The following is a 23441-nucleotide window of genomic DNA, read 5'->3' on the forward strand; positions in this document are numbered from 1 at the left end:
GAGTATGCAGACTTACTATATCCACTGTATATAATGTGCTTGTGGATGTTCAATCACTGGTCATGGAAAGTCATCTTATTAACACACTTATCCAGTCCTTTTTAGTTCCACTTCATTTCTGAGCACACCTGAGCCAGAACAAAAAAGTATGTAGGATGTTCATTTGGCTCAGGTGTGCTGGAAAAAAGCAAAAATGCAGACAGGATGAGGATCCTCATAGACTGAAGTGGAACTGATACATTAGCGTGGTTAAAATATACTGTAATAATATTATTTTAAGTGGGCACAGGTGCACTCCAAAAAATGAAAATATGTTGAATATAATCAACTGGCTATAGTCTTTCCTATTATAAGTTTACAATAAACCAAATATTAATTACTAAACCTATTTCAAGACATTTTTACTAATTTCAAGTTTGAAATTGTATGCCAATCTAGGGAATAAAATCTAGAACAAGGCTTAATGGTCTTATATTTGTTTAAAAACAATCTAATAATGAGAAATATTTGTTCAATTTGCCTGTTCAAGATATTTTTACTTTCTAAGTGCAATATATTAAAATTACAGTTCTCAGCTTTGCTTGCTGTGCCCATCTGGGTTTCCTCTAGGTTCTTTGGTTTCCCAAAATCTGGATGGATAGATAGATAGAGCTCAGATTCTAATTGTGGACCATGGAGCTGTGAGGTGGCAATGCTATCCGCTGCACTGCTCTGACTAGTTCATTTTATCAAAAACTAATAATTACATAATTACCTCAGATTGAATCAGGTGTGTTATAGCAAAGCAAACACTATATTTAACACTGCTTTCACTTTCAGCCGGTTCATTAGGCTGATAATGAGCCCAATTCAAGAGCTAACAAAAGATATTCAAGTGATGTGTGATCTAAAAATGCCATGAAATCACTTCCAGAAATGCTACAGTGTTGTTGCAATGTTTAATTTAGTTTAGTTTATTGATTTATAAAGCACATTTAAAACAACAGATGTTGAAACCAAAGTGCTGTACAAGAAATATAAAACAGAATTAAAACTAATTAAAAGAGTAAACAAAAACCAAAGAAAAGACCAATGAAAAAATGTATACACACAATTAAAACATAAAGAATACAAATAAGTTTTCAAGGAGGATCTAAACACTGAAACGGAAGGGGAAGATCTAAAAGCATAAAAGTCTTCCTTGTAAAAGGAAGAGTTTGATGCTTCTTGGAATTAATATACTGATTTTGTCATTTAAAATACTTCTTGATCACACCTCTTAAATCCCATCTTTTAAATATTTTATTTTATAAATAGTATATTTATAGAAATATTACTTATTGATTTATTTAATACTTATGTTTAGCATGGTTAAGAGGGTAAATGGTAAATGAACACATCTTTAAGGCACAGAAATGTAGCATATAATCTGAAATAATGGGGAAGTATTTGAAAATGAGATTGGAATGTGTTACCACTTTGACATGGTTTCAATAGACATGACACGCAAGGCTGATTTTTGACTGAAAAAAAGCTCTTTGAAAAGCCACTAAAATTTAGTTCAAAGAGCTGACTACTGAGAGTGCTAATTCCCTAGGTTTTACCCTCTGGCCAAGATTTCAGGTTCCTCTGGCTAGGAAAGAAGGAGGTGGCATTACAATACGTGTGGACTGTGATGATGACTGAAAATCTTTCACATGACCTTCTCTACACAACCACAGTGTTGATACTTCAGACATAATGCCATTATGTGATGTTATATATGAGGGTCATAGGGCTTTCTCCATAAACGTGGTGTAAAATAATCATCATACTGTATATAAATGAAGCAAAGGTTTTTGCTGTTGATTATGTGCTCAACATACAGTATGTCTAACATTGTAAGTGTCCAGTCCAGCAGCTGTTTTCATTCAAGCAAAAATTGTCATTGCAAAAACTAGTTCACAATAGCACTCTGGCGTCTAGTGGATACTCCATGACCTCCATGACAAAAATCCCAGAAGCACTGTCCTGGTCACTCTAAATGACATGTATTGCTTTCAAACTGTATCTCTGGCATACAGTCAAGTGTAGTCAATTGTAGATGAGGCTCATATGTTACATAAACATTTCATTTGGAGGCATCCATGACAAACAGCCTCTGATCCAAAAATCCACCCATTTAACAACAGTAAATGAAGGAACTGCTTATCATATGACTTTGACAAAATGGAGCTTGAGTCATATTCTGCCGTTGTTATTTCATCTATCATTTAAGCAAGACATCAAAAAACAACACAGAAGACAAAGAAGCTATGAATGTGTTTTTATTGCACTTAACATTAAATAAGCATATTGTTGAAAACATATTAGTTCTCCCGTTCATAAGAAGAGAAAACTTTTAAAACCAAAAATTTCACTTTTTTTTGTGGATGGGAAAACGTATGTTTTGAAAATACTGATATCACAGCATCAACCTGCTCATTCCCATTGTGTTTTTAATTTTTTTTTATTTATTGTGTGTGTATTATGAATGCGCTGTGTTCATTTACCATGACTTCTGACCAGGTTGTTAGTTTGTGGTCTACTATTGCTTATTTGCTAACATTTTTACAATTTAATTTCACTTTGCTTTATTATTACACCTTCAGGAACATGATACACACTGTACTGCTCCTGAATCCCCTGCTCCGGTGGTACAAATGGTACTGCAAGCGGAGATTTTGGGTGAGACTCTTGTTGACTTTTTATTCAAGGATAACCTTAAGCATTAGTTCACCTTGTCTAACGCTCAATACGCATGCTCTTCATGTTTGACAAAACAGTTTATGACATGCTATCACTGGTCTGGCGTGCTCATGCCAGCATTTTCAAATTGTTTTGACATTTTCATTTGGATGGAGATATTTTCAAAAATGTTGTCCATGTGGACAGGATTTTTTTTTAATGGAGAGGTAAAAACTATGTTTTAAAAAATATCAATATATGTATAAGTGGACAAAACTTAGTCACTAATGTGGGGGAGGAGGTTGTTGCAGATCCAAAAAAATTGTCATCAGCTGGAAAATATGGGATAAAATCATGTAGTGTTAACTCGTTATGAACAGGCAACTAGCTGATACAACCACTGATTTTACTGAAATCATTAAAATGAAAACAACAAAAAAAATGGTTGAATAATACCAGAGGTATGGGGGCCTAACTGGAAAAAAAAACTGGACAAGACAGAGGGCAGGAAATGAAGTCATGGGTTGCTAGATCCAAAGTTAGGGCTGTTTTAACTCTTAGAATCTGATCTAATTCTATTCTGGACCTAATCAGACCTAATTTAATTCTATTCATATGCAGTGATTTTGGTAGAGCAAAAAAAAGAAGGTATATAAATAAAAAAGGTGAAGCTTTTCTGTGAGGTTAATAGATGAGTGACAAAGTACAACAAGGAGAATGTGAAGTTATAAGAGGAGGGACTCTGACCTGAGTTGCCGGTCCTTGCAGACGGCCACCATGACCAGTAGGTTTCCCAGGACACTCATAAGCATGACCAGCGACAGGAAGCTGATGAGAGCAACTCTCTTCGCCATACCGTTGCTGTGGCAACAGAGAGATGATAAGGACTTATTTGATAGCAATCAATAGCATGGCACTCACTAATGTCTGATTACAAACAGTTTTAATGAGCTGATTGACATTTCATGGTCCAATGATGAAACAGCTAACCAATATGTTCTATTATTTCTAATATTAAATATTACATAAATTGCATGCAAATTGCTCAGCTTGTTTACAAATTGCACATGTAAGCATGAAACGTATAAGTGGTTGGATTTGATAAACTGACCTGATAAAAGAATTCTGCCACAAGTAGAAACATTGACATAAGCACTGGCCAGAAATATAAGCATGAAAAAGCAGCATGTGTGTGAATGCGTCAGAGAAGCCGTCTTTCAGAGATAATGAGGATGCAGCTTAAGTCTGCTGACACTGAACTGACGATTAAGAAAAATCTGACCTCGATGAAAGAAAACAGGAAGCCAAGTCTCTGCCCTCTCCTCAGCACCATCCTGCACTCACACCCCAATAAATCTTGTGAAAATATACAGCAATTCAAAATTATTTTAAATTGTTAGAGTAACTTACTACTGTCCAATTATACAGGGCTTCAGAGCCCAATTAAAACTTTAAAGCTGCTGGATGTAAAATTTTGGTAGAAAAATGTCACAAGCTAAACTTTGTATCATCCACTGCACAGATTTATCTTACAATTGCCAAATCTAAAGATCAAATTTGAGAGAGATTTCAAGGCTGTGTTCAAATCACACTTAGTCATATGCCTTAATAGTAATGACACCGAGCATCCATTCATCCATCCATTTTCTGTACCCTCTACACAGGGTCGTGGAGAGCCTGGAGCCTATCCCAGGGAACTTGGGACACAAGGCGGGGACACCCTGGAGAGGGTATCAATCCCATGACAGGGCACACTCTCACATTATTATATATGGACAATTTAGAGATTCCAATCAGCCTACAACGCATGTCTTTGCACTGGGGTAAACCTCCGAAGCACAGGGAGAACATGCAAGCTCTGCACACACAAGCTCTCAGCAGAGGCGGGAATTGAACCCCCAATCCTGGAGGTGTTAACCACTAAGCCACCGTGCCCCCGATGACACCGGCTGTGTACTGATAAAGTATTTAGTGTGGTAGTATGCAGTATTTGGGATGTAGCCCAAGTATTTGGGAAGTAGCTTGAGAGTGGTGCAAAAGGAAGTTGCATAAAGTTAACAACATTATGCAAATGAAAAATTAATATCTTCAGGATGTGGGCAATCAGATGAGTCATTTTTAATCTAATCTCTGTGTATTGTTGTCCAGCCTGTCAAACACATCAAAACAGATAGTCTTAGCATGCCAGATAATATGCAAAACAATAAATATACACAAGGGTGAGATAAAACCCTGGATGATTCACTCTCATGTGATATAACCAAGTTGAAAATGCTATAACAAAAAGAATCACACAAACACCTTCTGTTAGTCACTATATGGCTATTATGAGTTTCCTAGCTAAATAACTTGAAACCTAAATAACTAAACAACTATGTAATGATACAAACTCTACAGCAAAGATAAACTGGCTGACTATCATCTTTCATTCCCACCAAACCAGACAGCGAATAAATGCCTTACCTGGTCAGCACAAAATATTTTACTTGACCCCCTGACACTGCATTGAATGTGAACCACTATTACAGGATTATCAGGGTGACTGACAGCAGCTCAGGAATATCATATTATAAAAAATTAAGGTGTTTTCTTGACTCAATTATGTTATTTTTCCATTTTTTAACACTGTAAATTTAAGGAACCAGAGTCATTTCTTTCACATTCCATTCCTGAGTCTGACTGTGACCGTGTGGTTGGACACTGTGATGGGAACAACACTCTCCATGGCAGTCACAGTCGTGTATGTGTGATGTGTGATGATAGCCAAAACCTTTGACCCCTCATGTGTTCTGGAGCTGATGGTGTAATCAGCACACAGCAGCTTAATCAAAGCTTTAAGTGAGCTGCCCTCAGGTCAACTAGTACACCAGCCTGATTGTTGGATGGGTCGCGGAGCAGCTCAGCTCTGTGCAGTAGGCTGAAAACAAATTTCTCATTTTAATCATTTAGTGGCCTTTGTGCCAATCACATTAGAGTCACTGCAACAGCAACAAGCTAGATACTGAAAGTGTATAGGGGATATTTGCTCTAAATCTACTGACTGAAGTAGATATATAATATGTGTGTTTTTACCCAAACTGTTGCCACAAACTTAGAAGCACACAAGTGCTTCTTGCTGATAAGTGTAGAACAAATTCTATAGCTATATTTCCAACCCCAATTCCAAAAAAGCTGGGACGCTCTATAAAATGTCAATAAAAACAGAACGCAATAATTTGCAAATCTCATAAACTCACATTATTCACAATAGAACATAGAAAACATATTAAATGTTTAAACTGAGGAATTGTACCATTTTAAGGAAAAAATAAGGTAATTTTGAATTTGATGGCCGCAACACATCTCAAAAAAGTTGGGACAGGGCAACAAAAGGCTGGAAAAGTAAATGTTTCTAAAAAGAAACAGCTGGAGGTTAATTGGCAACAGGTCAGTAACATGATTGGGTATAAAAAGATTATCTTAGAGAGTCAGAGGTAGATGTTCAGTCTTCATTTGAGGACAGCTGTTTAGACAGCCAGGGGAAGTTCATTATATCACCTGGGTGCCTGTATAGAGAAATGCCCTGAGAGATGATGGGACCAGCCGAGCAGTGCTACTGTACTGACGCTCAGAGGGAAAAGAGCAGGGTCTAATAAGTGCATTAAGGTAAACAGAAGCAAGTCCATTTTGTTTATTATATGTAATATTAAGTTCTCATAGTTATTAACTTGTTTGATTTATCACTTGAATTGAATAGGTCTAATACAAACATAAATAGTTTAATAACAAATAGGACTTTAAATAATGTCAACTTGGACCTAATGTGTTCTGTCAGTGGAAAGTTCAGGAATATTATTGTACACATTTATATTAATGTGTACTCTATGTTGAGATGGTCCATGGAATTTTTCATATTTCATATTCACCATTAAAGAAGACCCTGGCTACAAATGGTTTGAGAAACACTGCCCTAAAGGATTCAGATATTATGCAAAAGTAATAGGCTTACTTATAAAACCCACTTGAAAGCCCAGGTGAAACTAAATTACTGAACATTACCACGACACAGTTCATAAAAGTAAACCCACTCTATGAAACACAGTCTTCTAAACAGGTTAATGCTCAAACTCTCAAAGCTGTAACAGTTCTGATATTTAGAAACAGTGACTTACAGTAGTACAGAATCAGGTTGCCATCTTTTGTGCTATAGACTGAATTTCCTTTTGGCAATAAGGCTTGAGTCTTTCAAACCCACTAAGAATCTAGATTTACTGGGAAACAAGGAAAGGCATAAAAGATCACAGTGGTATCAACTTTGTATTGATTTGTGCTGACGCTGCCCTCTAAGAGCACACATGGACTGAAAACATGCGAGAAAAAAATCCTCCACAGCATAACAGTGCCACCATTTCCCTTTAATTTTCACCTGTCTCTATAGCTTTCCATTCTTTTAACAGGAGCAATGCTCAGCTTAGTTGACTGCACATTTAAGTCAGTCTGTGTACATCAGAGAGACATTAGTTCCTTCCATACAGCAGTGTAGCTATTTACTAAACATGCCACATTTTTAGAGAATAAATCAGGAAAATAAGTCAGCTAGAAGAAAGAATAGACAGGAAGTGGTGTTCACATTCTGAAAAGCAAAGAAATACTTCGACTCGTTCCCACACATCCGAGGTTCTCCATAATCTCCAGTTTCATTTGCATATGAACACTTGGCAGCCGTGAGGAAACAAAATATGTTCATCAATTGACTTGTATTTTTCTAGGCATGCAATACTCATGCAATGCTCACACAATCATAAATCCATTTCCCGACAATTATCATTCGTGTTTTTGCTTCATCCCCGTTCACAGACTGATGGTAATTAATTTAGAAATACTATAACTAGCACCTGGGACTGGATCAGTGGTCTACAAATGCTGAATTCACAGGCATGTTTCTGTCCCAGGAAACAAACAGGGCTTTTATATTAAAATCTCTGGAAGGCTTCAGTGGATGACTGGCATGGATTTAAATGTATCTTTAAAAGATTCGAAATGGCTGACTGTTTACGTGCTATTCAGGTAAATCCCTGTAAAGGAGTGTGTGTATATGTATGGGCACGTGGTATGTAATTAAATCGCAGATACTGCACGTGTGTGTGTGTGTGTGTTGTGTGTGTGTGTGTGTGTGTGTGTGTACAGTGCTCAATTACCCTTATCTTCTGTAGCATACCCTGGGTCCATACCATAAATCTTCCCTATAGTCGTAACTATTCTCAGTTACTTATCGTGTATGCTTAAGTGCAGCACTTAGCAGCAGTAGCATATTACTGTATAGAAACTGCACATCAATATGATAATGCATTAATCTATTAGAACAGATTCAACTTGATCATTAAGTCTTATCATGCCAAGAGCTAAAGAGTTCTGTAAGGCCTTCAGAAAAACGGGTTGTGGATGCCTGAGTCTGACAAGGGATTTACAAAGTCTGATGCAAAAAGAAGTCTCCAAGAACCCCACAATTTAATCACAGGATCTACTAGTAAATCTTGCAACTGTTGGTGTCAAAGTTCATGCTTCTACAATCAGAAAGAGATTGCACAAATTTGACCTGCATGGGAGGCGTGCCAGGAAAAAGCCTTTGCTGTCTAAAAAGAACATTAAAGCAAGATTATAGTTTCCCAATGAGCATATCGGCAAAGAACAGGCCTTTTGGAGTAATATGCTCTGGACAGATGAATCAAAGATAGAGTTTTTTGGCCACAGTAACAGCGGATATGTTTGGTGCAGACCAAAGACAGCTATTCAGGAGAGGCACCTCATACTAACTGTGGTGGAAATGTTATGGTTTGGGGTTGCTTCACTGCCTCAGGGACTGGACAGCTTGCATTCATTGATTCAATTATGAATTCTACATCATATCAAAGAGTACTTGAAGATAATGTGAGCCCATCTGTACGAAAGTTTAAGTTGAACCAGAAGTGGATCTTTCAACAGGATAATTGTCCTAAGCACACTAGGAAATCCACCAAGGAATGGATGAAAAAGAAGAAATGAAGGGTTATGGAATGGCCTAGTCAAAGCCCAGATTTGAATCCTATTGAAATGTTGTGGGGGGATTTAAAACTGAAAGAAAAAAAAATCCTCAAACAACTTGCAACTGAAAGGATATTGTATGGTGGAAAAATTAAAAAATTCCAGCAAGCCGATGTGAGAGCCTGGTGGAGAATTATACAAAACACATATTAGATGTTATTTCTGCTAAATGGGGCAATACTAATTTCTGAGGCCAAGGGTGAACTTACTTTTTTCACAGAAGAATATCACATCTATTGATATTTCTGGTGAATAAATGATTGAAAAAGCTAATTTTCCTTGTGGTTTTGTTCAATTATATCATCTTCATTAATAGGCATAGTTTCAAAGATGATCAAAAGTTTGCTTGTCCAAATATGTTAAAAAAGCCAACAATTTCCATGGGGTGTGTCATGATTTCCCCTTGCACTAGCGCTTAGCATGAGCGTGTGCTTCCGGGTTTCAGTGACATTGACTTTGTTTCTTTTTGACATGTGCATTTGTTATGATTTCTGTCCTGTCTCCACCCCTGTATTGTCATTGGTTGTTTCCCATGTGTCATCATTGTTCTCAGCTGTCTTGTGTTTCACCCCGATTACATTTGTTATTTAAACCCCTCATGTATCTATGTATGTCGTGAAATATTGCGTGAGTGTTCTCACTGTGCCAAGCCTTTGTTCCTTGTGTTTTGTTTAATATTTTTGATCCTGTTCTCGTTCTCGATTCCTGTTTAGCATTGTTTATTCCCGTTTGCCGATTGCCCGACCAATTGCGTGTTTTTGACCACACTATTTGCATCTGTTCTCAACCTCCAATACGTGACAGGGTGTACTTATTTTTCACATGACTGTATTATCATTTCTATAGTAATAGTAGTGACAGTAGATACACAGAAAATAGTGCTTTGTAATATATATATATATATATATATATAATATAAAGCGGCTGGTAAGGAAAACGAGACAAGAGAGAACAGGAACTAACTTTGTTTCGCAGATGTTGCATAACATTAACCATAACTTTAAACATTTATAAATAGCACAATGTGTCATTCATTAATAAATTAGAAAATTGCAATCGCTTAGGATGGTCATGCCATATAACACCACGCTGGTATGGCTTATTTTCCTATAACAGCATGATAACAGCATGTGCCATTGAGTATTATTTTTAGAACAACTGTCTAAAAATCCTTGTGAGGACCTTCCACTGACAAAATTTTTAATGCATTTAATTAATGCTATACTGAATCTAAATATAACCCTAACCTTCACTTCAGTAACCCATAAGGATTTTTAAATAAACACTGCAGTTTTTGTTTAAAAAAAGAAAAGAAAAAGTTTTCTTAATAGGGCCAGGCACATATTCAGTTAGATATTCCTAGGCTTGTTGGGACATTTTATTGCCACGAAGATATAAAAACATGTCCACACCCCACACATAATCAACCATTTAATTACTTTCATTTGAATTATTAGTTAAAATAGATTCAATATTAAGGATAAAGGATTAAAAATCCCAGTAACAGTAAGGTATTTCATCAGTACAATCCTTAAGGTATTGCATAAGTACAATCGTTAATCCATGAAATTTGACACATAGCACACATTCCAGCTGATTAACACATCAGCCATTTCTTCCTCCTTTATTCTCATTTTGTAGACCAGCAGCAGATGTTATCCACTGTACTGGAATTCACCACCAGCCCTTACACAAAGTTCAGTATATATGAGATATGAGATCTGAATGGAGAGATTTACATTCTGCTTTCAGTCCCATAACATGGATCAAAGGACTTAATTTTACTGAATATTTGAATATTTAGTTAAAGTACTATAACTATGTTGTTGATTAAAATGTTAAAACATACCAGCATTACCCCAAACTATACATAAGCTGATTGTTTTTCTTCTCAACAACCCAATGAACCCTGTTCTACATTATATTCTTGAGAGACAGCAAAATAAATCTCTCCTGATAAGCATAAATTATAACAAGCAGAACAACATGTGGTTTGGAGTGATATCAAGCAGTGACACTATAGACCACGCTCAAGGATGTAAATGGAAATGTAAGGAATGGGGAGAAAAGGCATAATCCAAGACTGAACGCAGCACTTGGAGAAGCAGTCGGAGATGATAATCATGAGCTGAGCCCGGGCTTCCTGCGTTTCATCAATGGGGATTTTGACAGTTTTGTTAGACACACTAAAATAGCAATTCACATGGAACCAGGCAGCTGCCTGAACTATTCAACCCTCACTGTGCAGCCAACTAGGGACTCGCACACAACGAGACCTGAATGAACGCCCTGTTTTGCATCAGTTATTGGAAACCATGCTTTTTTCCCCCCGCACAAATTAACTACAACACCTGCAACAATGTTCCAAGGCCAGAGACAATCACACTGCCAGTTGCAGCCAAACATCATGGAAATGCCTAAAAGTCAGTCCAAGTTTAATTAGCCTGTTCACTGCTATTTATACCTTCTTCTAGTTCAATGATGCATGAAAATTGTCACAATATCCTTAAGGTTAATTTGGGTGAGCAGTAATCAGATAGAGCAGGTGGGAAAGTTAATTCCAGGAGAGGAAAGCCACATGTCCGCTGCTGAAAAATGAGCCAGTGCTCAAGATCACTCTCTTACAGCCATTACAGAGGAAGTGGATTGATTCTTCTTCTCCTTCAACGAAGCAGGTAACAGACATGAGTGTCAAGCACCAATAATGCACAATCATGCACCAATAATAATAAACATGATTAAAGCAACTTTAAAGCGTATGAATGAGGATCATTTCTACATGGGTCAAAGGTAGAGCATACATATTAAGACATACAGTAAGTAATAGTTTTCTAACCTCTCACTGGTATCAACTTCCTCCATCACAGGCATCTGGCCGCTAGAACTCAGATTCATGTACCCATAGAAGAACAGCGTCTCTGTAAAGTAAGGAGAGATAGACATTAATCTAATCCTGATAGAGACTACAGACATAAAGCATCAGTGAAACTGCTTCTGAGAAACTACCATCTGTGATTTGCTGTTTCATTATCCTAATTCTTATTAAGAATTAGGATAACTAAGGAATAACTAAGGAATAATTATAATTATTCCTAATTATCACATAAATTTAATGCACTGTACTGTATTGTATCTGCATTATCCTCTGAATAGAAGAAACAATTATATTCTGTAAATTGTGTACAGTGGATATAAAAAGTGTACACACCCCTGTAAAAATTTAAAAAGTTTTTGTGAGAAGTTTTTTTGATTAAAAAAAAAAAAAATTACGTCAGAACTTTTTCTACCCTCAATTGCAACATATTAAAATAAGTGGAAAACAATCAGAAATGTGTTATAATGTGTTACTGGTAAAATGTGTTCTTGTTAGAGATGCATCGATACGAAATTTCTCAGCCGATACCGATAGACGATTATTCAGAGTGATCTTGGCCGATACTAATAGTTTGGTGGTTCTGCCTTTTATACCTTCTTTTAAATTAATAATAATTAATTCCACAATTTTGAAAAAAATGCAAATAAAAACTTTATTTTCTCCATTTCAACAAGCTGTTTCACAGTAACTGGTCTCATAAACAGAAAATACATTACTCAAATTAACATTAGCACATTAACTAAATTCTGAAGATTAAAGAAAGATTTCCTAACTTAAGGAATGTTATTAATTCAGATTAACAGAATTAATTAACCGAATTCTAAAAAACCTCCAGTTAGGCTACTTCATCATTGAACATCAAACTGGTAATATATAATAGAAACTTTTTTTGATGATATTAACTCACAGTAACATTAACTGGATATGAAACATACTACTCTAAAAATATATTTTTCTGTGCAATATATACCTTTTTTTGTCAACTTATCTTCATTTAAATCTCCCGCTTCACTGCTGCAGCATCTGGTGAAACTTTTAGCAGTGCAGAGCTTACAAACTGCAGTTTTGTCGTCATTCCACACAAGAGACACAGCAGGAACTCAATGTGTTTTCCCGTCCTCTTTTGATTGACAGGATATAATCGGCCTTGTTCATCGGATGTTTTTAAACTATCGGCCAATGGCCAATAGCGTGAAAAATTGCATTTATCGGCCGATACCAATTATTGTCCGATACATCGGTGCATCTCTAGTTATTGTCTAATGAGACCAATTCCAAAAAGTAATAATAATTCTATCAATCCAAAATGTATGTTTGCTGCAAACCCATACAAAAGCATGGTGGTGGCAGCATCGGGCTTTAGGGCTGCTTTTCTTTAGCCAGAACTGGGGCTTTTATGAAGGTGGAGGCAATTACAACTAGCTACAAATAGCAGTCCATTTTAGTGCAAAACCTTCAGGTGTCTGTTAGTAACCTGAAGATGAGAAGGAATTTCACTTTTAAGCATGACAGTGAACCAAAGCATACATCCAATCATCAATGGAATGGCTTAACCAAAAGAAGACCGAAGTTTTTGAATGATCTAGCCAGAGCCCAGACCTGAATCCAACTAAAAATCTATGGGGTGTCAGGAAGCAGGCTGTGCACAGGAGATGCCCTTACAACTTGATGGATCTAGAATGTTTTTGCAAGAAAGAGTGGGAAAATATTGCCAAGTCAAAATGTGCCATGCTGATAGACTCTTACCTAAAAAGGCTGAGTGGTGTAATAAAATCAAAAGGTGCTTCAACAAAGTGTTAGTTTAGGGGTGTGCACATTTAAGCAACTAGTTTATTGCTAGATTTTTTTTTCTTTTTTCCCCTTGTTTTTCCACTTTATTTTATGCTTTGCAATTGTGCATTAAAGGTAAGAAAAAATCTGACATGATTTATTTTACAATAGTGTCATTCTTTTACTTCACAAAAACCTGCCATTTTAACAGGGGTGTGTAGACTTTTTATATCCATTGTATGTATTAAATTAACTGAACTGGGTATACAAAAGAAAAAGATTCCCTGCCTGTTCAAAATGAATGTCATACAGACAAAACAGAAATATAATGACTAATACTTTATACTCTATTATTAAAGGAGCAACACAAAAGAAGTCACTCAAAAAAACGAAATTTTACAATACATACAACCCTATTTGTATATGAGGTCAGGACAAAAGAATGTTAATTTTGTAGAGGAGTAGCATGGGGTGTAGAATTGAAATTAGTTCAACAAGTTCATTATAAATTGCACAAAAAAGAATGCCAGCAGCTAATTCAAAACATATGCATGAGCTTAATAGAAGAATTGGAAAAGAACCTCCATCAACCAAGATCCATTATGTAATGTGTTGAATTCGATTGTTTAAAATACATTGTTCAATTCGATGGACTGAAATCAACTGGCAGTCTGCTATTTTTAAAATGCATATCAGGTTTTCATAGGCAAGCCCAGAGGTATGCACTTAGCAGGGGTCCTGCCTGATTCACATTAACAGAAAAAATAGTGCAACTTCTCATACCAAGTGCCTCAAGGTTTTCATTTACATTTACAGGCAGGAGATTTGCAAGCGCAATAAATGTCTTGGTCATCACTGAAACACGGAGATCCACATGGGGAGAAGAGCAAATAGCAAAAGCTCAATGACTCCCTGCCTCCTGTCCTCTCTACTACCCCCTCACCTAACAGACAGCGATAGAGAAAGAGCAAAAGAGACACAGAGTGAGAGAGAGAGAGAGGAGAGAGAGAGAGAAAGAGAGAGAGTTTCCTGCATGGCTACCCCAGTGGGATGCTCATCATCCCCGACATGGTCAGGGGAGAGAATTTCTGCAAGAGCCTACCAGTAGGGAGCCTCAGACATGGCTGAATTCTCCAGATGGCCTCCAGACACTTTTAAATGTGGTGTATACAGACAAAATAACATTAGGTGCCTGCAGCATCCACCTTATTACTACATAATGTAGAAAAAGTGTTTCCCAAACCTGGTCCTGAATTACCATGATTAGGATTGTGTGATATTGAGTTTTACCGGCTTGAGATTTTCCATTTTAAAAATATGATGATAATTGATTTAATCGTGCAGAACACATGACAGGAAAACAAGCATTTCTACCATTTCAGGTTTAAGCAGAGAGGAGGAAATAATAATATTATTAGCTGTGCAGTCCAGAAATGGCAAATTGGTTGTCTAATGTCCACCTTGCCAACATGTACATTCTGTGTTCTGCTGAGCAGGAGAGCTCCTGTCAAAAAATCACCAGCATTATGATTATTTGTAAAGTGTTACAAAGCGTCACTTCATTGTAAGCCTACTTAGTCTTTTTGACTCAAAAATTTCAACCTTTAATTCTCCATTTTCTTACCATTACCTTATGAAATCTTTTCCTAATCCCTAATAAATATTGTCAATTAATGTCAAAAATATACTTGTCTAATGCTAGCTAAGTTGAACATACCTTAATTGATTTTGATTGAAATTAATGAACTCAAAATATTTTCCATTTACTGTTGTAAAACGCATGTAAGATGAGAAGGAGGGGTGGGGTTTCCAGGCGATGCCAGTTAATAATGGAGAGTTCAAAACACCAGCACAAATCAATCCAGATTTGTCTATTTGCTCAACCTTAGTCTGATTTGCGAGAAAAAGACTACTAACATACTAATGTACTCCAGTGTTAAATTGAGGAGCCTCTACACAAAGTGTTTAAAGGTTGGCAGGTAAGGGTACTATTATATAATCAGCATAAGCATATTGTGGCAATGTGATATCATGTAGGGATGATAAAATTGTTATCATACAAGCCTAACTCTGAGTATTTTAAAGTCTAGTCATCAGAGTCATCATTAACAAGTCTTACATGAGGTACAACTCTAAGTCAGGTGAGCAAGGAAAGCATACAAATGTGCTGTACCTAAAGGAGTGAATCCTAAAAGAGCGAGCAGGATTAGAAAACACTGACGTTCCCTTTTCAGTATCGGCAAGGTATCTGGAATGACCTTTTAAATGTACTGGATGTATGAAAGTATGTAACAAGAGCAAGGAAATTATAAGAGATTATAATACACCAAAACAACAATTATTCCCAATTTAACTAATAATTGCTGCTAATTTAATGAGAGTCAGGAAATCCTAAGAGATTAAAAACCGCCAAAACACCAACAACTCTCAATTCACTCAATATACTATCATGAAACATGCCGAATTTATAGGTTTGCTCCTCATTGGTGATGTTCTGCTTTCTGGGTATCTGCAATAACTCACTGTACAGACTGAATTTAATATATATGACTTTATGAGATCAGAAGGTTCATTTAGCCTTTCAAAGCCTTTCTAATGACAAGGTGCAAAACGTCTGGGTTACGCATGTAACCCTGTTCCCTGAGAAGGGAACGAGATGTTGCGTGAGCTTCATGCTGTGGAAAGCGCCCTCGCACGTGACCGGTATCTGAAGCTTGTGTAACATCATGCCTATTTATAGGCCTACCGTGATCAGGTGACGTGCCAATTAAGTGCGTCGCATGTTAGAAAAAACGGCACCTGTGAACCACATCAGCCTCTAATGTCTGAAGCGAAGACGCAATTGACAGGCATGCCCCAGTATGACAAAGCTACACAACGGCGCGTTCCCTTCTCAGGGAACAGGGTTACACGTGTAACCCAGACGTTCTCTTTCAAAGGGAACTCAAAGTTGCGTGAGTTTCACGCTGTGGGAACGAGAATACTCAAAAAAGAATGTTCAAAAGACACTCGAGCCCGGGGTGGAAGGCATATCCAGGCTGTAATAGCGAATGAATATGTGCGGCATAGACCACCCTGCCACAGCACACACTTCCTGTAAGGGTACCCCTTTGGACAAAGCCTTTGAGGAGGCGACCCTCCTAGTGGAATGAGCCCTTATGCCCAGAGGTGCAGCGAGACAGCACGACTCATAAGTGATAGAGATTACATCAACTATCAAATGAGAGATGCGCTGCTTTGACACAGCATCACCTCTATTGTCGCCGCCAAAGCAGACCAGCAGCTGCTCCAACTTACACCACTGGCCAGAACAGTGGACGTAAGTACAGAAAGCTGTAACTGGACACAGTAGGTGCAATGTCTCTTGTTCTGGTGTGAGGAACGGAGGAGGGAGGAAAGCCTGCAACACTACCGGCTGGGCAGCAGACATAGGCACTTTAGGTTATATAATCTGGCCTAGAATATAGAAAAGCCTTTGCTAATCCAGGGACAAAGTCAAGGCAGGATGAGGCAACAGAGAGAGCTTGTAGATCTCCTACTTGCTTGAGAGATGTCAGGAACAGAAGAGCTACCTTTAGAGTCAGAATTGCTCATACGTGGCACCTGACGGACCTTCCAGGACCACAGAAAGGTCCCAGAAAGGTATGCGTGGCCTGCAGATGGACCTCAGCCGCCTGACACCATGCATAAACCTCGATGTTAGAGGATGTTGCCCCATAGAGGTGCCACCAATAGGGGTGTAGCAGCCGAAATGGCGGCCACGTAGACAATGGTTGTAGAAGGAGCCAACCCTGCTGAGAAACGTCCTTGTAAGAACTCCAGGACTGTAGCTATTGGGCAGTGTACTGGGTCTAGCTGATGTTACTCACATCACGAGACAAAAAGTCACCACTTGAGCGCATACAATTTCCTCGTGGATGGTGCTCTAGTGTTCAACATGGTCTCTACAACCTAAGTTACGAGAACAGACTCTATGAGCTGGTGCCCCTCAGGGTCCAGATCCACAGTTTCCATAGTTCTGGCCGAGGATGATAAATCAGCCCTCTGGCTTGAGAAAGTAGATCCCTGCGGATGGGAATCTCCCCAGAAGAGCCGTCTAGTAAGTATATTATCTCTGAGAACCATATTCGAGCTGGCCAATAAGTTGCTACTAGCAGCAGATATAGATGGTCTTGGCGAACTCTCGCTAGAACTTGTGGGAGCCGAGCAATCGGGGGAAAAGCATACAGACGTGACTTCGGCCACATGTGCACCATGGCTTTCAGCCCCAATGGTGCGGGAGGAGTGAGGGCGAACCACAGCGGGCAGTGTGTTGTCTCCTTGGAGGCGAACACATCCATTTCTGCTTGGCCGAACCGCCGCCATATGGACTCATACAGCCTCCAATCCCCAAAAACGAATTTGTTGCGCCTGCCTGAACGGGGGGCGCGAATGTAAAAGAATTTCAGTGCTAGAAATATGGCCCGCATTTCTAGGCGATTTATATGCTACTCCAGATGAAAGCCGCTCCAGAGACCGTGAGCTGGACAGCCGTCTAAGACCACACCCCAGCCCATGAGGGAGGCATCTGTTATTACCATCTTGTAATAAGGAGAAGCCCCTAGAGTGTGACCCAAGGCTAGAAACCTCTAAATTCTCAGAGCATGTAGGCATCGCCACGTGACACTGATTACTCTCAGAGGTTTCATCCTTGGATGAAACTCCCGACTTTTCAGCTACTCTTGAAATGGTCTCATGTGCAGTAGGCCCAACGGTATGACATTGGTTGCTGCTGCCATAAGCCACAACAGTCTCTTGTAGAGACTGGAGGGGATTCCGAGATCCAACTTTATCTTGCTCAATGTTGATAGGATTGACCCGACGCATGCTGGGGATAGAAATGCCCTTATAGTAGTAGAATCCCATATAACCCCTAGAAAAGTTGCCCTCTGCACTGGAGAAAGCATACTTTTGAGGTTCAAACTAAGCCCCAAGCTCTTCATGTGGGCGAGAACAACATCTCGATGTTGAATCACCAGTTCCCTGGATCGTGCTAGAATTAACCAGTCATCCAGGTAGTTTAGTACACGGATGCCCTGGAGTCCCAAGGGAGCCAGAACGGCATCCATGCACTTTGTGAAGGTGCAAGGGAATAAACCTAGCCCAAAGGGAAGAACCCGATATTGGTACACGTTGCCTCCAAACCTGAACCTCGGGAACTTCCTGTGATGGGGCGATGTGGAAATATGCACCTTTTAGATCTATCATCACAAACCAGTCCTCAAACTGAATCTGTGGAATGATAAGTTTGAGCATCAACATCTTGAACCTGTATGTCCGAAGAGTACGGTTCAGATGACGCAGATATAAAATTGGCCGCATACTCCCAACCTTTTTGCAGTTCAGGAAATAATGGATGTAAAAACCTCCCTCCCCCAGGGAATGGGGTAAATGTTCTATGGCCCCTTTGTCCAAGAAGGATCTTACTTCCTGCGTTAATGTCTGGCTCTGCTCTGTGCTGACTACTGTGGTGAGCATACCTCTGAACCGGGGGGGTCAAGCTCTGAACTGGACCTCGTAACCCTTTTGTACAGTAGACATGAACCCATGGAGACACATTTGGCAGTAGTTTCCACGCTGCCAGATGGTCTTTTTGTGACGTTAACTCTTCTACATTCTGTTGGAGGGAAAGCATCAGATTTTCGTTGCTCTGTGACAGCTCGCTGACCAGAGAAGACTGAAAACTTGGGACAGTCTTGGGTAGGGGAGGCCCTACAGTAGTACTGGGGGCTAACTGCCCTAACAACCTCACGTACCCTGATATGTCGCTCCGTTTCCACACTCACTTTCCGTGCCTCCCTTGCACTAGCACTGGCCCAGGCTCCACTTGTGCGTGCGCGGGTGAACTCGACACAATGGCGAAGGAACTGGCTAAATGCAGCCGTATATCGTGCTCACTCAGCAGGTCTACTTGGAAGACCTGCAACAGTGCAGTGGCCAACAGTGACCCACAACCGAGACTCGCTGCCATATAGGCCTTGCCCACCAACGCTGAGGTGACCTTACATGGCTTGGATGGCAAAGCTGCCCCCCCTAAATTACCTGCTGTCGATGGAGAGAGGGAGTTTTCTGCTGTGTGGGGGAGATTCATTCTCCCCCGCAGGAGATTCAAGCGCAAAAAGGCGCTTCCCACAGTGTGAAGCTCACGCAATGCCGAGTTCCCTTTGAAAGGGAACCATATTTCTTAAGCATAGAAGGTGCTGCATGATCTAAATGTATTTCTTATGCATTTAAGGCTTAAATCATTCACTTTTATCATGCACTTAAAAGCAACCAAACCAAGAAGCAACATAATTTATTGACTGCAAACATCCATTCTGAGAGGCATCCTCTGTGTGTGTGTGTGTATGTGTGGGTGTGTGTGTATGGCATGTGCACATTTGTTTTTATGTTTTATTTATAACACACAGAAAATTTATCTACTTTATGAACAAGATGAGAGAAAGAGAAATTCTGTTTAATCTCTGAAACGTCATAAAACCCTCCATTACCGTATGTTACTCTTCATGGTCCTTAAGGCAAAAAGGTCATCAGTCAAGCACTGAAACCTGAGATTAGCACAAGAAAACATCCATCTCAATAAAACAAGTCTTGTTCAGTCAGTAGTTTCCAGAACACAGATTGAATTAAGAGTGCAGACTGCTTGTTAATGTATAGTCTGCCGACACGGATGAGGCAAAGATGACCTTGGTCGTCGGCTGTGCTCTGAGTGTGCTGTGGAACGCAACCCAGAAAGTCGTTCGTTTAAAAAACATTATTATGTCATATACCATACAAAATCTCTCATCAACCCAGTGCACTTTATGTTTCATTTAAATAAAAATGTTGGCTTTAATAATGATCTCAGGGAAGCCAGTGCTTGTTTATCATTGCCTGGGTGGTTTTAGAGAGAGCCTGTGCTTGTGAATGGCGCTCCCTGCTCCACTCCATCTGCTATGAAGATGAGGGCTGCTGAGTGCGCCACACTAATTTACCACTCCATTAATATTGCAGATCATGATACATGTTTCACTCAAGAAGGCATGAAGGATTACACTGCTGTAGACCACCTCTGAGTTCTGAGGCACAGACCATAACAAGGAACTAATATACTCAATTATCAAAGTGATTGGCTTATGGAATTAATGTCACATATGCCTAATGGACAATAAAATATAACCATGTAATGTGATGCCCAAAACACATAATAAATAAAATATTGTTTGGTTAGTGTGCTGAAACATAATGCATTGCATAGTTTAAATATAAAAGGCTTCATGAAAATTGGCATATGTTGCTTCAGTACATGGTTATATAAAACATTACTGACCTTTGCTAGTAGCAGAAAGTGAAGGACAAGCAAATAAATAAAGTAGCATTAATAATTTAAAAAAAAAAAGCATAATGCACTTGAAATATACCGCAGTACTGCCGCCCTCTCTCTGGAAAAGAATAAAATAATGATTCATCTGATTATAGAGCACCTGAAATAAGTAGTGGTATGTAGTTTATGGCCAAATGCCCAGAGAAAGAATAAAAGTATTCTTAAAAGAAGTGCAATAATCCCTCTTTTTATTTATTGGAATAGCACATTATAAATCATTAGATATCTTGCATATGAATACAGATAATTAATTGTTTTAGAGAAAACTTTTTGTAATAACTCTCAGAGATAAATTAGGGTGGTGCTTGAGCCTTTAACTTAGTTTATCCAGAAAAAGAAAAGAAACAACAAACCACATTGCAGTAATCTGAAACAGAAAATGAGAATTTGTAATGGAAAGTTTGCACATATCTGCAAATATTTGCACATAAAACAGAAGAGGGAAACATTATACATAAGTCTGCCTCTCATGAGTAAAAACTAGCACCCTGATGCAAAAGGAAATGCAAACTGCTCCATATAGACACATGTAGTTCACACTGAGCTCCTCTGGCTCTCAGATTTCACTCTCCCTGATCAGCCTGTGATCATACAAGGGAGCTGTGTGAGGTGTATATCCCCACTGACAAACTATAATCATAGTGAGGTGAACTCAACAAATTAACAGCAACCACACTTGTGACTTAACACATGCATCTGTAATTCTCTCAAGGCCAGTCGGCTTCTATACACCCTTCCATGTGCCAAAGTTTACTTGCTTCCTCACTTCCTGTGTTAGCATATCTAATGCAATAAAAAAAGCCATATTTCTACATTAACACCATCTGAAGTAGAGTCCAAGGATTCACATACTCAAACGTGTTTCCTCCTGAATAACTATCCACTGGGTAACCTCTTTCAATCACTTGCTCCACTTCAGCCAACAGACTAATCAAATACTGACTCCATGACTGCACAGAGCCTCAATCATATGCACAACCTGTAGAGAAATAAACAACAAAACAGAGAGTTCTCTTGGGCCCTCTTGGCCTGATGAATTATTAATCTTTGACAAAGGCGTGTTATCTTGAATGCTCGCCACTTCAGCGTGTTTCAAATGAAAAAGATTCTGTCCTTGCTGTCAGAAGCCTATCCTGATATAGAAAAAAAAAAATATATATATATAATATATATATATATATATATGTCATCGCACTCTCTATTAGCTCAGTTGCCTGAATGCTGACACACACACACCCTTCGGCGAGCAGGGTCACACCAAAGAGTTTGCTTTATTTATATTTTGCTTTGCTATTCAGTTAAAGTCATATTCTGTTCTTAACTGATCATAATTTGCTTATGTAAGTGTAAAATATGCCCTAAAAGTACTATTAATAAATATCCCTATTTCTGAGGGTTTCAAATGTTTCAAAGTTAATGTTTAAAAAAGTGCACTTGAGGACGTGTCTGAATAATAAAACAAGAACATTAAGGTATACTTAGATTTCCTGATATCACCTGTAGTAGTATTAGCTGATTGAAAATATTAATCAATTATAAAACAATCACTAATTGCAGCCCCACTCTCAATAAATAAGGCATTTTGTACATGGAATGAATATTAATGAAAAGCGTGCTTACTGGACAATGACACAGCAATATATATATTGTTATGCTGTTACCTAGTATACAAGTGACGTTTCTTTCTCTAATGCACAAAAACCCATCTTATATAATTAAATATTAACCATCACACTGAGCATTACCATTATGGTCCTTGATATCCGAGTAGTTCAGTGTGTGGGAAGTTACAAAAAGTATTGATCCCTCACACTGATCCCAGAACAAACTCGATTTAAAACACCAGAGCAGTGGTTCACAGAACAGTTAGCCTTGGTATATTAAATTAAGGTTTTTTTGGTGCCACATTTCAAAAGCTTTCCTCAGCACAAGTTGGTACCAACATTTCTATTTCTCACCTTATCCCTCATCTGACATCACCCAGAGGCCCTCTGTGTACTGTAAACTGGGAAAATACATGAGAATGGCATGCCTGATCGTAAAAAGCAAATTCAAAATAACAGTATGAAGTCTGCAGTGTATAAAACATGATGTCTATACAGTAATTGTCCCTGGTATAATATTTTCACTTTCAGATAACCACAAAGTGTATATCTGAGATTAATTTCCATATATTACTTCACCGCATTACTCTATACTATTCAATACCATTACATCACGATATTTGAAAACATTCTATGCTTCACAATATTTAGGTTCGTTAACAACTATTAAAATAAATTACAGAGTGGGGAAATCTGTAAAAATAATTCAGTTTTAAAGATTCAGTAAAAATTAAGATCAAATCAGCTGTTACTAAGGTACTCCATTCTTTTTGTTATCATTTAAGAAAGCATTAAACATAAATGAAAGTAAAAAACACATCACGATAGCCATGATATCTCAGTAAAGTGTATTGTGGTTTATTTTATCGATATTGTCCAGCCCTGTTTAAAAGTTAAAAATTTTGGGAGTGCACTTTAATTTTTTAAACTTTAAACTTTGTAGCTCTGGTACAGCTTTTGCTAATGTTGATTTACTAGAAAAGATTAGTCTGAATAACATTACCTGAATATGCTAATAGCATTATTATTAGCATTAGTGTGTGGA

The 23441-nt window shown here is 38.4% G+C and overlaps 1 protein-coding gene across 1 annotated transcript in view; it reads right to left on the reverse strand.

Annotated features, from left to right (window-relative positions):
* Positions 1-23441, reverse strand: part of htr4 (5-hydroxytryptamine receptor 4) — a 107946-nt gene that overhangs the window by 59381 nt on the left and 25124 nt on the right. The window contains exons 2-3 of the mRNA XM_053631021.1: positions 11582-11663; positions 3433-3546 (exon numbers count right to left, since the gene is read on the reverse strand). Coding sequence (XP_053486996.1) covers positions 3433-3546; positions 11582-11663 — 196 coding nt within the window. The remainder of the gene's footprint in view (positions 1-3432; positions 3547-11581; positions 11664-23441) is intronic.

The sequence above is a fragment of the Ictalurus furcatus genome, chromosome 8, assembly GCF_023375685.1.
Source record: "Ictalurus furcatus strain D&B chromosome 8, Billie_1.0, whole genome shotgun sequence".
Taxonomy (NCBI): domain Eukaryota; kingdom Metazoa; phylum Chordata; class Actinopteri; order Siluriformes; family Ictaluridae; genus Ictalurus; species Ictalurus furcatus.